At 39.1% G+C, this 15,146-nt stretch overlaps 2 protein-coding genes across 10 annotated transcripts in view; both read left to right on the top strand.

The window, feature by feature from the left end:
* The window catches only part of akap1b (A kinase (PRKA) anchor protein 1b), a 56,392-nt gene extending 49,075 nt beyond the window's left edge, over nt 1–7,317 (top strand). For all 4 annotated transcript variants that reach the window (XM_085917254.1, XM_085917253.1, XM_085917257.1 and 1 more), the window contains 4 exons: nt 1,816–1,883; nt 2,044–2,117; nt 2,198–2,263; nt 5,063–7,317. In XM_085917254.1, coding sequence (XP_085773380.1) covers nt 1,816–1,883; nt 2,044–2,117; nt 2,198–2,263; nt 5,063–5,125 — 271 coding nt within the window. In that variant the 3' untranslated portion in view covers nt 5,126–7,317. The remainder of the gene's footprint in view (nt 1–1,815; nt 1,884–2,043; nt 2,118–2,197; nt 2,264–5,062) is intronic.
* Nucleotides 7,318–8,992: 1,675 nt separating this feature from the next.
* Nucleotides 8,993–15,146, top strand: part of cuedc1b (CUE domain containing 1b) — a 35,718-nt gene continuing 29,564 nt past the window's right edge. The window contains exon 1 of one of the 6 annotated variants that reach the window (XR_015066733.1): nt 8,993–9,204. The gene's annotated coding sequence lies outside the window, so the exon portion shown is untranslated. Of the gene's footprint in view, nt 9,205–9,712; nt 9,893–9,986; nt 10,218–15,146 lie in introns of those variants that run through there. The other 5 variants (XR_015066736.1, XR_015066735.1, XR_015066732.1 and 2 more) reach the window with 5 other exon arrangements.

Below are 15,146 nucleotides of genomic sequence, written 5' to 3' on the forward strand. Positions count from 1 at the left end.
AGGTGCTTGGCCAGATTGGACATGTTTGGTTTGTCGTGGCTGTCGGCAAAAAAAGTTCTGTATGACATTTGACGCGTCATGCTTTTCAACAAGAAGCAGAAAGATGATAGCAGGCGCTTCTCCGCTTACCGTATTTTTCGGACTAAAAGTCGCTCTGGAATATAGGTCGCATTAGCCATAAAATGCACAATAACGTGAAAAAAATATACAAGTCGCTCCGTAGTATAGGTCGCATTTTGGGGGAATTTTTTTTGACAAAATCCAACACCAAGAACAGACATGAACGAGCAACAACAGGTTAAACGATAGGTATGCTAACGCGACATAAACACAAACGAAGAGCTGAGAACGGGCCTGACGTAACATTCAGAGTTATTCTAATAACTATTACATAAATAACACGTTTATAAAACCATCTGTCACTCCAAATCATTAAATCCATCGATCGTCCTTTATGTAAACAATGCTGCATATGCGCCGCGCCGCTGATGTCGGACTCTGTGAGTTGCATTTCTAATTATTTCACAGACCCATATAACGGTATATAAAGTATATTTCAAATAACGATCATATTACAACAATATTATCAAACCATCTGTGTCACTCCAAATAATTAAATCCATCAATCAAATTCCTCGTCCTTTGTCAACAACGCCGCGCGCGCCCTTACGTCAGCCTCGTCGTTATTCAATAGATCTAGTATATAACTATATTGTAACGTTAACAAAGTACAAGCAAAGATGTGGGTTTGGTAAACGGCTCTTTATTTAACAAAACAAAAGTTCAACGAGGCAACAACTACTGAACTGTAACGATAAAAACGTAAAATATATCAAATAACTATAACATGAATAGTTCACCGCCACACTGCCCCAAGCACCGGCGTCGACTTCCAGGCGTGCGGCGGTGTGGACTTCCATCCCCATCCATAGAGTAGGACTGGGCGTGCGTAAAAGCCGTGTCCGAGCCCCATCCACCGTCCCCGGACAGCCACCCGGCCGAGCGCTGGCCCCTGACTTCCATCCACGGAGGTGAAAGAAAGCTCCGTCGAGTAGGACCGGGCGTGCGTAAAAGCCATAATAGTTTTTCAAACCTTCTGTGTCACTCCAAATCATCAAATCCTTCAAACTCTTCGTCCTCCGTGTCACTTACAAACAAAGCCGCTAATGATGCCGGTAGTACGTGGGGCCCTTCGTCATCTTTGTCATCCCGTGATCGAATCTTTGTCCTTTATGTAAACAACCGCCGCGCCGCTGACGTCACTTGAAATTCAAATTACAGCAAGCCCTTGCTACATCGCGGTTCGTTTATCACGGTTTTTTTTTTTTAAATTTATTTTTTTTTATTTTGAAAATGTGTGAAAAAAATCACATAAGTCGCTCCTCAGTATAAGTCACCCCCCCACCCAAACAAAGAAAAAAAATGCAACTTCTAGTCCGAAAATTACAGTATTTATTTCTTACCTTTGGCACAATGATAATCTAATTTATTCAACACAACACTTATTTTGGTACATTATATGGCTCTTTAAAAACATTTAAATATAGGCATAAAATCTGAATATATAGAAGTTTATTTTATGCCCTTTATTCATGTGTTATTTATTGATAAATGGTGTGCACATAGCGCTTTATTTCTACCATATGGTGTCCAAAGCGCTTCAAGAAGATTACCAGTACATGTTCTACCTTCATCTCATTCGGGCATTGTATAAAGGGACTACAGGATTATAGCAAGATCTTTGCTTGTTGCCATAATGCTTACAAACATGTTTGATGTGACAGCGTTCAACACATTGATGCCTTTGTCTTTTAGGTCTGATTTTGTAACATTACCGTTTCAAGGGGCTGAAGTATTGCTTGACAACGTCGCTCCGCTCCCAGGTACATTGTTTTGACACAAGTTTATGCATAACACTTGAGTGTGCACTTATTGGAATAGTATTGTTTACATTTGCATGATTCTCTGGTATAGTTTATTCCTTATTTCAAACGGATTGCATTAATCTGTTTTCCTAATGTGTACTTACTGTATGACTATCAGGAGAGGATCGGTTTTCATCCGGGGCCACATCAGCGCTAGAAGAGATGACAAGAGGAGTTGCATTGCTTGCCCAAGTAGGCCTTCGTCAGTAATCTCCCCCAGACTGATAGTTGACTGTCACTAACTGGCAATATGTTTGTCTTGTATTTTAAAGGTCTCAAATTATGATAACAGTACCGGCCTCCCACTGGTTCATCTGTGGAACATGGTGGGAGAAGACGTAAGACACCGCAATTACTAAATTACGAGTTCTTCAATAAACTGTATGCGTTTCTATCGTACAACAACCATGACCAATTTTTTTTTCAATTGATTATTCTATTTTATTCCATTAAATAATCATATAAATGTTTGGCATTTAAGTGTATTGTAAAAACATTTTTTTTCAATTATTTTTTGCTATTACTGAATGCTTAAACAAAGCCAAACAAACAACACATGAAACAATATCACATGAAAGGAAGTGATATTATCCTTTTTCAGTTTTTGAAACTGTGACTTTCTTGGGTTCTTGGTAATGTGAAAAACTTGTCTACTGAGCTTCAGGTTCAATTACAATGGGGCAAAAAAGTATTTAGTCAGCCACCAATTGTGCAAGTTCTCCCACTTACAAGATGAGAGATGCCTGTAATTTTCATCATAGGTACACTTCAATTATGAGAGACAAATTGAAAAAAAAATCCCTAAAATCAAATGATTTGGACAATTTTAAGATAACCGCTAGGTCTAAAAGAGTACCGTATTTTTCAGACTAAAAGTCACTCCGGAGTACAAGTCGTACCAGCCATAAAATGCACAATATAGAGGAAAAAAACATATATAAGTCGCTCCGGATTTAAGTCGCATTTTGGGGGAAATTTATTTGACAAAATCCAACACCAAAAACAGACATGAACCAGCTACAACAGGCTAACGATATGGTATGCTCACGTGACATAAACACAAACAAGAAGCTGAGAACGGGCCTGATATAACATTCACAGTTATTCAAATAACTATAACATAACACGTTTATCAAACCATCTGTGTCACTCCAAATCAAAGCCATAGATAGAGTTCAAATTAATAAATAATAAATTATTACACAGGCCCATATAACAAAATATAAACTATGTATGAAATAACAATAATATAAACAACAATTTTATCGAACCGTCCGTGTCACTCCAAATCTTCGAATCCATCGGAATCTCATTTGTTACTTAAAAAAAAAAACACACACACACAGCTGTTGACACCAGAAAGACTACGTGCGCCGCTGACGTCAGACTAAATATATCAAATAAATGTAATACAGTGGAGCCTCGGTTTTCGAGCGTCCCAGTTCTCGAACAAATCGGTATTCGAACAGAAAATTCGAGATTTTTTTGCTTCGAATGTCGGACGAAATTCGGTTGTCGAAACTCACGAGATGAGCCGAGAGGACCCGCATGCCAACTGACTCCGTTCGTTATTACATTCTCGTTACTCTGAGGATTTTATCAACTCTAATCATGTCTCCAAAGAAAGCAAGTGGCAGCAGTAAAGCCATCCTAAAACACGAAGACTCTCCTAAAGCTGCAGATGTGCGATTGGACAAAAATACGCAAATAAAAAAAATGTTTTAAATAGGTGGTTTTTTTTTTTGCTCACTTCTTGAACAGCCTTCTGGAACGGATTGTGGTCGAAAACTGAGGCTCCACTGTTTAAAGAACAATTTTAACAAACCATCCGTGACACTAAATCATTAAATCCATCGGAATATTTATCTTCTGGGCCAAAAAAAAGAAAAATACATAGCTGTTAAGGCCGAACTACGGGGGCTGCTGACATCAGACTGATATTTCAAATAAATGTAATATAAACAAAAATTTTAACGAACCATCCGTTTCACTCCAAATCATGAAATCCACCGGAACATTCATCCTCTGTGTCTGTGTTCATCCTCTAACAGCATTAAGTATATTTCAAACAACTATCATATTACAACAATATTATCAAACCATTTGTGTCACTCCAAATCATTAAATCCATCAATTAAATTCCTCATCCTTTATCAACAAAGCCGCGCGTGCGCCCTGACGTCAGCCTCGTCGTTATTCCACAGATCTAGTATATAACTATATTGTAGCGTTACCAAAGTACAAGCAAAGACGTGGGTTTGATAAACGGCTCCTTATTTAACAAAACAAGAGTTCAATGACTACTGAACTTCCAGCCAGGGAGGTGGAAGAGAGCTTCATAGAATAGGACCGGGCGTGCGTAAAAGCCGTGTCCGAGCCCCATCCACCGTCCCCGGACAGCCACCCGGCCAAGCGCTGGCCGCCGACTTCCATCCACGGGGATGAAAGAAAGCTCCGTAGAGTATGACCGGGCATGCGTAAAAGCCACAATAGTTTTTCAAACCTTCTGTCACTCCAAATCATTAAATCCTTCAAACTCTTCGTCCTCTGTGTCACTTACAAACAAAGCCGCTAATAATGCCGGTAATACGTGGGGCCCTTCGTCATCTTCGTCATCCCGTGATCGAAACTTTGTCCTTTATGTTAACAACTGTCGCGCCGCTGACGTCACTTGAAATTCAAATTACAGCAATTCCTTGCTATATCACGGTTCGTTTCTCGCGGGTTCCCCTTTTTTATTTTTTTTTTATTTTGAAATGTCTTAAATTCACATATAAGTCACTCCTCAGTATAAGTCGCCCCCCCACCCAAACTAAGAAAGAAAACGCGACATAGTCAGAAAATTACGGTAAATAGACCTTTAAAAAAAAAAAGGTGGTTTTAAATTGTGTTACACAGTAAATTTGGCCAAGGAATGCTAACAAAAGTGGCCGTTTCACTTTTGGTCTTCCAATGATACGTAAAAACCACTGATATTACTCGAGACCAAAAAGCTCCAGAAAGAATTTAATAATAAGGTAAATATGAAGGTTTGTACTGACCTTCAGTTTTACAGTTTAGCATTCACTTGAGTATATGATGTATGTTTGCATGCTTTCTAAGAAGTAAGTCTAACCAAGGTAATTTCTCTCTTTCAGGTTATTTCAATAAACCGCACGTTGGCTGAGAGGGGCTTGGGTGTCTGGGTTGATGGATTTTGAGCCATTGTCTGTTAAAGACAATTCACTGGATGGTTTGTTTTGTTTTGTTTTTTCCATCCTGTTGTTGTTTGTTTCCTTTAAAAAGACATTAAAATATTTTTCTGGCATAGTCTTTGAGAGCAACACGGCTTCAAAATAAGACAAACCGTTTCAGGTTATTCACAATTGAAAGGAAGAGGAACCTTGTACATGAAAAAAGGGTCTATATTGTAATTTAAATAAAGATTCAACCAATATATATATTTTTTCTCCCCCAACTTTACCTTTTTGCACTGGGCTTTTGGACATTGTATTTAAATCATCATGCTGTGTGGGCTCATGACATATGTCAGACTATGTAGGCACGTGAACAGTAATTACCAACTCTGACAGCTATAGGTCAGTAAATTTCAGAATTGTTTGCATAAACATTTTTTGTCTAGTCCAACTATAAGGATAATGCCATGATGTTGCTAAGTCTAAGGGTGAGTCGATAGCAAGCAGTCAAAGTCTGAAAACGGGCACCTGGTGGCCAACAACAGTGGCGCCAGCTTGGACTAAAGCACAAGCTGGTTGTCCTACCATAACATTATTCTGCCAACTTGTTTATGACCACAAAATGCTGTTCTCTGTAGACTTGAGCTCCAAGCTCGCTGAAGATTATAAAGGAGGCTTTTTTTATTCTAATCATCCCCCCAGCCCTCTTAATTCTATGACAGCACCACCAAAACCATGTTTTGTTTTGTTTTAAGAAAGTAGTTGTTGTGCATGTGGTTGTGTGTCCATGTGTGTGTGCACGCGGTAGTTATCAGAGTGCGCCAACATTCTGATATTAGTTGCATTCTGATATTAGTCACAGATAAATTATCAAGGTGGCAAAACTGTGGTATTAACCTTAAAGAGAAACAAAGGTCTTGTGCATAATTTCATTAACATCACCAGAGGAATTGAGTGAAGCACAACTTTCATATAATAGCAGATTGGAAAACACTACATGAGGATTATCATACAATTTGACTTACTTGCCAATCGAGTTAAAATTTGATAAGTGATCTGCTTAGTTGAAATTCAAGACCTTAACAGGTTATGGTCAATTAGTGATATAATTCTGAATGTGCGGCACTACTATTCATCATTGACTTTCTGTGATCTGTATTACTGTACCTGAATGCAAGACTTATAAATCTATTGTGGCTGACAGGGTTAATTGGATTAAAACAAGGTTCCTTATTTTGACTTTTGAATGTCAAGTTCTCTTTCTCTTTTTTTTTCCCCCAATAGAAAACTTAACAATGAAATGACACTACTTAAATGACACAACTTGTATCAAGGATGAGTTGAGGTAAACAAAATGAACCTGAGGAGTAATGACAAGGGATTGAGAATGACTTTGCGGACATAGTGGAAATTTCACCAGCTGGTTTTGTCAAACAAAACACTATCTTAATTTACCAATAATTGAGCATTATTGGACATTGTGGAAATTTCAACAGCTTTTTTTTTTTCATCAAACAAAACACTATCTCAATGTACCTATATATATATAGGTATACGTTTTTGCTTAATGTTGCCCTTTGAAATTCTAGCCTGTGTAGTCTTTCGTTTCTGAGTGCGTGTGACTGAGCGTGACTGAGTAAGGAAGCACTTGTGAGAGATTGGGTGAAAATTCAAACCGAAACTGGGATCCGTGCACATTGCAAATGAGTACTTAAAACACAGATTTTAGAGTTTTTGTTTGTTTTAACTTTTTGAGAACTGAAATATAGTCCCATCTTTTTTTTGTTGAGGCACATATTGGGAATATGAAGGTGCCTCGGTAATTAATCAGCAAAGTCAATGTGGTGAATCAGTGTACATGCAGACAGCTTTTGGTGTGTTTGAGTGTAACTGCTTTAAAAAAAAAAAAAAAAAAAAAAAAAGTCCTCTTAGGAGCCTGTCATCTTATACCTGTATCCTCAATTATATAGTAAATACTGTTGATGTCTTCTCCTGTGATGCAAATTAACTTCCGCCACACCTCAATACTTACTTTGATTCTATGTAAATAAGATACGACTATTTTCTATAACACTGAGAAAGAGTGGTATTCAAAGGGGATGATGGGTATTTATTGCTATTTGGTCTGTTCTGGGTCGTTTTGCCTCAACCTTTCACTCACCCATATTGTTTTTTGAAGTTGTGGGACTGGTGTTTGGGGTTAGATGGGGCGGGGGGGGGGGGGGGGGTGTTTTGAATAGCTAGACAAGTCTCCATTGGGATATTTGAAAGTACTGTGCCCAAAAGATTTAACATGTACAGATGAAGTTTTTGCTAGGCTCATCTTCATTTTGATTGTACTGTAAAGATCTATTAGGAGGAAAAAACAATAAAGGCTGTTTAAAGTGTATATATGAATTTGTTTCCATGTGGTCATTATTTTCATACACAAGGTAACCAGAAAACGCATCATAGTATTAAAAAGAAGAAAGCTTAACATCACTTAATATCACAAATCTGTAATCTATCGTCACCAACATTTTTGTGGGCATCTCAATTTATGCTGACATAAACCTCTAAGATTTTATGGACATAAGTCTTTTCCTCTCAATAGATCTCACCATAGAGAAAAGCTGGACATTGCGGGACATCAGAAACTTGACCAGTTGTCACTAAAATTAATGTGTACTTATGCCCTCAATCTCTGAAATTATATTTGATTTTAGGGACATTAGACAACATGATTTCCAGGAAGCGAGACTTGATTTTTTTTTTTTTTGAAACTGCAACAAGTGGTGTTACTACATTGCTCAAGTTTTTAATTATCATAGAAAGTGTAGTCGCACCAACAGTTACCATTGAAATAAAATGCTGTTTTCACTATACCGGAAGTGCATTTCCACATTTCACGAAAAGGATGGGCGTGGGAATAAGGTGGATGGCTTCCGATCAATGGCAATAAATTGGTATATTAAAAAAAAAAGACGTTTGCCCATCATCCTTGTGAAATTTGTTCCTTGATTGACATACAGGGGTACGTACATACGGCAGTTGCGCGCCGCATTGCGTTTATACAGTAATCCCTCGCTACTTTGCGCTTCACCTATCGCGGCCTCCCTCTTATCGCGGATTTGTTTTGAAACAAATATTGCGGATAGATTTGGTGCGTCGCGGATTTTTTTTTTATGTCTCACTCACATTCACATCGTCATATGCACAAAAGGCAGGCAACAAGACAGGCAAGTGCACCCCTCCACCATCAGCGACATTGGACGTCACTTGGACCTTGGAGCGCGGCTTTGGCCAATGGGAACATGTTGAGCTGTGTGCTTGCAGCTGATTGACTTAGCAATTCTGACTACAATTTAGCTCAGCCTACCACACTGTCTGTGTCAACATATCAGACTTGCGCTTCATCACGGAAGTTTTTTTTTTTTTTTTTACTTTAAGACTTTAGTGAAAATGTTTACAAAAGTGTTTAAGTAGTTGGTAAATAAGATTGTCTCTGAAAGTCAGCATGTCTTTAAAATGTTCACAAATGTGTTTACGGGATAGTAAACAAGAATTTATCTTGACTTTAAAGTGTTTGCAAAAGTGTAACATATTTTCTTTATTTTCTCATTTAAATGAATAAGAATATTTCTAAATGTCAATTTGACTTTAAAATGTTTAAAGTGTTTAAAACTAAAAAAAACTTTGAAAAGTACACAAAAGTGTTTAAAAATGAAATCAAAGTTCATAAAATCCTCGTGGATATTGTAACGTATGTTCACTACTTCGCGGATTTTCCACCTATCGCGGGTGGGCGTGGAACCAATTGACCGCGATAAACGAGGGATTACTGTATATCGGTTTGTGCAGTCATGTGCACATCAAAATTTCTATACATGAAGTAGGTAGGATTTGGATTTTACGTACCACTGACGAACATGGTAAAAGTGTGGGAACTGTCCCCTCGACTGTGCTTTAGGTGATTAAAAGTACATTTAAAAGCTTGTAAAAACAGAGGAATAACGATATTTAAAAACGAAGAAGAGAAATAGATGCAGTGTTTTCTGAACCTCTTGAGGGATTTTTAGTATGTAAAGTTCTAATTGGACAGTTAATTGGAGCAAATTTTCCAGGTAAGTGGCAGGTTGCGTTTATTCATTCGAGGTAGCCTCATGCACTGGCCGAGCTCGGATTGTTGTTTTTAATTGGGAGAAGGGGGCAAGGAAAAATACGGTAGAGGATTAGGGCCAGTGAAGAAGAAAAAACGAGGGGTGACAGAATTCTGACTTTAAAGTCAGAATTCCGACTTTAAAGTTAGAATTCTGAGAATAAAGTCAGAATTCCGACTTTAAACTCAGAATTCTGAGAATAAAGTCAGAATTCTGAGTTTAAAGTCAGAAATTGGGAATTCTGACAAAGTCAAAATTCTGAGAATAAAGTCAGAATTCCGACTTCAAACTCAGAATTCTGAGAATAAAGTCAGAATTCCGACTTCTTTACTTTGAGAAAGCAACGAGAAACCTTTGGAAGAAAAATACGAATCTTAGTATCATTTAGATAGTTACAAATCATTTAACATTAAATGTTCTGCACACAGAATGCGTTTCCATTCAATGAACTTTCTCCTGCATGTTATCACTGTGATCCGGGTAAAATGGACACATCCGGTTGCTAGCCGAGGTAGCTTACCGCTAAGATTGTGGAGGCAGTGCACTTCTGTTTCCTATGACCGGCCCACCGTCCCGCTACACAGCTGGCCTTTTTGTCAAGACTCTGCGACACTGTGGATACTTTTAATTTTGCTCGGGATCCAACCAGCCTGTGAGTAGCCTAAACGCAACATGTCCAACATGAAAGATTTGTTTGGCTTTAGCTTAGTATTTCGTGCATTACATCAAATGTGTCCTATAGTGCCAAATATCAAATACTCTGATAAGGAAAAGGGCTAAAAATCGGAGTTGCTGGGTCTTAGTTGCACCCTGCCGCCCCAAAATCGTATTATTGATGTCCTGCATTATGACAAATTTAAATTGAGCCAATTCGGATTGGGTGCTAACAGGAGTGAGTCAGGCCTTTAGGATGGATTATCCGGAGGACCTTTTAAAGTGAATGCTTTGAACTACCGAATTCGGCGATGCTGTGATAGGTAAAATCGAAATCAGATAAATTTAACTTTAAGATGTCGACATGACCACTTCTGGCATTTGTATCGATACTTAAGGGTACCGTGTTTGCGGAAAGAGACGTTACCGTTAGCCAGTTAGCAGTGTTTTGATGAGAAACAATCACAGGAGGAAAACGTAGCTATCGTGAAGATGTCACACCAGAATCATCTTGTGACTATCTCTTTGTTCACTCAGTCGGGTGTAAAATTTTGCTCATCTTATTAATAAGTATTTCATAAAGCTTTGTAGAAGCCCCGTTTTGTACTGATGTCGGATTATGTTGTGGATTTAGTGTGTTCAGTGTACATTTTGATTATCGTTGTCTTGTGATGTGACCAGTTTCTTTTGCAGTGAATGACTATGATTGGTCAATCGCCAGAGCAAAAAAAAATATATAAAAAAATTGGGCCTCCCGTGAATTGGCGAATTGTGGCAGGGACAGAAGTGGCTTTTCGCCTGCGTGCGTATATGTATTCGGCCTGCTCGATCATGGGTAAAAATCATAAGCACGATTATTTTGTTCTATATTGAAATCACGTTTATTTACATAATTATGTTTTTGAAATTAGAACACCATTTATTGAACAAGGAAAGTTGGAAAAGTTAATTTTCTACACAAACTACTTCAAAGTTCAGTTCTCAAATTTAAAAATGAACTTGTTCAGTTCATAGTTCATAACTGAAATTTTATAATCTCATTTTATTATTCCAAAAATGAAGTTTATAGTTCTTCCCCCAATCGAAAAAAAAGTTGCTTCGAGCTGTTACCAAAAGGCATTTTGGCATTTTCTCATGGTTTTCACCCATTCCTCTCACACTAGTCTCCAGGTGCTATCACCATACAATCTTAAATATGAGAAAATTGCTTGAATTGTCTTTTTCTTTAATGAATTCAAACAAAAACATTGACTGTGGTCCAGAATGTGCAAACACAATCTGCTGTAGGTGCCAGACCAAGGTTGGAAACGAAATATGTACAAATGATGTACCGTAATTTTCTGACTAAAAGTCGCTCCGGAGTACAAGTTGCACCAGCCATAAAATGCTCAATAAAGTAAAAAAAAAAAATATATAAATCGCACCGGAGTACAAGTTGCACTTTTGGGGCAAATTAATTTGTCAAAATCCAACACCAAGAACAGACATGAACCAGCAACAACAGGCTAAACGATACAGTATGCTAACGTGACATATACACAAACGAGGAGCTGAGAACGGGCCTGACGTAACATTCACCTATTCAAATAAGTATTACATAAATAACATGTTTATCAAACCATCTGTGTTACTCCAATTCATTAAATCCATCGATCGATCCTTTATGTAAACAATGCCGCATATGCGCCGCGCCGCTGACATCTGACTCGTTGTAAGTTGCATTTCTAATTATTCCACAGACCCATATAACGATATATAAAGAATATTTTAAATAACTATCATACAACAACAATATTATCAAACCATCTGTGTCACTCCTAATCATTAAATCCATCGATCAAATTCCTCGTCCTTTATGTCAACAATGCGCGTGTGCGCCGCACAGATCTAGTATATAACTATATTGTAGCGTTAAAAAAAGTACCAGGAAAGACGTGAGTTTGGTAAACGACTCTTTATTCAACAAAACAAGAGTTCAACGAGCCAACAACTACTGAACTGTAACGATAAAAACATACAAGGTGCTACACGAAATAAAATATATCAAATAACTATAACATAAATAAGTTTTTCAAACCTTGTGTTACTCCAAATCATTAAATCCTTCTAACGTGGGTCCCTTGGTCATCTTCGTCATCCCGTGATCGAATCCTTTGTCCTTTGTGTAAACAACCGCCGCGCGGTGCCGGTGACGTCACTTGTAGTTTAAATGACAGTAATCCCTTGCTACATCGCGGTTCGTTTATCGCAGATTTTTGAATTTTGAAAATTTGTGAAAAAAATCACATATAAGTCGCTCCTGAGTATAAGTCGCCCCCCACCCAAACTTTGAAAAAAAACGCGAATCATAGTCCGAAAATTACGGTATTCAATTTGCAAAACAAGACTATATTTGCTTTATTAACTTTTTGTTTTTAGTGAATGTATTATTTCTTGTTTGCCCAAAGAACCAGAAAACCTTTCAAAGTTGGGACATAAAAGTGCAAAGGCACCCCGGTGAACGAGAGAGTAGCCTCCTTCCTCCTTTGGGTGGGGGGAGGGGTCCTGACTGTTGTTTGTGTCTATGCACCAAATGGCAGCTCAGAGTACCCACCCATTCTGGGGTCCTTAGAAGAAGTGCTGGAGAGTGCTCCTTCTGGGGATTCTTTCATTCTACTGGGTGACTTCAATGCTCACGTGGGCAATGACAGTGAGACCTGGAAGGGCGTGATTGGGTGGAATGGCCCCCCCCGATCTGAACCAGAGTGGTGTTTTATTGTTGGACTTCTGTGCTAGACACGGATTGTCAATAATGAACACCATATTCAAACACAAGGGTGTCCATGTGTGCATTTGGCACCAGGACACCCTAGGCCAGGGGTCGGGAACCTTTTTGGCGGACAGAACCATAAATGCCCATATTTTTAAAATAATTTCCCGTGAGAGCCATACCACTTAAAAAAAAAAACGATGAGCTAAATACAATTAAATGCACGTATTTTAATTAAGACCAACGGATCGGGGATGAGATCCTGCCCCAAGTGGAGGAGTTCAAGTATTTTAGGGTCTTGTTCATGAGTGAGGGCAGGATGGAGCGTGAGATCGACAGGCGGATCGGTGCAGCGTCGGCAGTAATGCGGGCTCTGTACCGGTCCGTTGTGGTGAAGAGAAAGCTGAGCCAAAAGGCAAAAGTCTCGATTTACCGGTCGATCTCTGCTCCTACCCTCACCTATGGTCACGAGGTATAGGTCATGATCGAAAGAACGAGATCCAGGATACAAGCAGCCGAAATGAGTTTCCTCCGCAGGGTGTCCGGGCTCTTCCTTAGAGATAGGATCAGGAGCGTGGTCATCCGGGAGAGACTCGGAGTAGAGCCGCTGCTCCTCCACGTGGAGAGAAGCCAGATGAGGCGGCTCGGGCATCTCATCAGGATGCCTCCTGGACGCCACCCTGGGGAGGTGTTCCGGGCATGTCCCACCGGTAGGAGACCCCGGGGACGACCCAGGATGCGCTGGATTGACTGTCTCTCAGCTGGCCAGGGAGCACCTTGGGATCCCCCGGGATGAGCTGGATGAAGTGGCAGGGCAGACGGAAGTCTGGGAGTGCCTCTTAAAGCTGCTGACCCCGTGACTCGACCCTGGATAAACGGATGGATATTTTATATTGTATTCTTTCAGATATTCATTTAAAAGTGAAAATATATTTGATTTTTTAGTTACAGACAATCAATAATGTTAACATGTATCATAACATGAAAATCTAAGTGAACGTGTTCACTGGGATTTGTTTTTTATCAATTTTTATTTAAAACAAGTTTTTCCAATTTTTTTAAATTGAGCCTGTTGCGCTTTTTGGACACAATTTCTCCTGCCGTTGAAAACACCCACTCACACAGCACAGATGAGGCTGGAGTGCAGTGTAGTGGGTCTTTTGATTGTCCCAGTGTCTGACTTCGGGTTGTTCCATAATTTTTGATAACTTCGAGGATGAACCGCAAAAGATCAGATATTGTTGTAGCAAATCCATCCCGTTTACAATGCGCTTCCTTTAACAGAACTTTGGCGCGCTTCCTTGACAGACTGACTATACTGCTGCTTGTTCGGTCACGTGGCTTTTTTAAAGCGATACGCGTTTCGGTGGCTTCGCTCTATGAGCTCGACACATGCGCCGACGCATCGTTGTTGCCGGACCCATCATTAGTGCAAAGGTAAAGGTGCAAAGCCCAAATAAATTACTAAAACAACAGAAACAATCTCTTTAAGAGTAATTTGTGCTTCAACGCCAAATTTCGGAATGCTCTCAGGATAATAACTTATCGCTGCTAGTTGACAAAGTGAGTGGGAGTGGGGGGGGTGCTAGTCGCACGACATGAGTTTTCATCGAATGGATCGTCTGTCATCGCGCTTTTTTCGCATTTTGATGACGCTTATGCTGTGCGACTGCGTGTGTCCAATACACTTCATTTTCAGTGTGTTTGGGGGGTGGGGGGTATTTTTAAGTCTAAGAAAAGAAAACCTGGCATTCTTCAACAAAAGCAAACTCCTGTTCAAAACCATTCATTGGCCCCAAAATGAGCGCGTTCACAAAAACGCCCACAGAGCAAGAATGCGTTTGTCCTAAATATGAACAAGTTTATGAACTTGCATTCATTGAACGTGTACATTGCCTGTTAAATATGGCCTGGATCTCCACTCTATACACACGCGGGGGCGTCGCGGTTGAGTTGCGCATGCACGTCTCAGAACAGAAACACCAAATAATTGTTTTTTGTTAATTCCTGTATTGGCCCGGATATAAGACGGTGGTTTTTTTGTATTGAAATAAGACTGAAAAAGTGGATGTCGTCTTACATTCGGGCTCTAGACATTATACCCATTCTCAACGTTAGATGGCGCCAGATATCTTCAAAGCTAATGCTGAACTCAACACCCCAGGCCAAAGCGAACCCTTGTCACGAAGAATAAAAATAAAAATAGCGGTAGCAGTTTGGATTATTTTATAGCAATCTTTTTCCTTCCTCAGATTTGTTTCAAAACTACAGTTACAGTTAGACTTTTTTTATGGTTATTGCAGTTATTGCAATTTTGTTGTTGTATCACAGTAGATTGGTTTATCTACATTAAAAAAAACAGAAGATTGCACTTTAGTTTACATATTTAAATGTTCAGATATTAATATGTGATAGACAGTTTTTGCATGATTTAAATTTGAATGAGGCAAAATAACATGTTTTTTCTCTCGAATATATTGTTATAATCATTTGTTTCAGATGT

This window comes from Syngnathus leptorhynchus, chromosome 7, assembly GCF_054491065.1.
Source record: "Syngnathus leptorhynchus isolate UIUO chromosome 7, UIUO_Slep, whole genome shotgun sequence".
Taxonomy (NCBI): Eukaryota; Metazoa; Chordata; class Actinopteri; order Syngnathiformes; family Syngnathidae; genus Syngnathus; species Syngnathus leptorhynchus.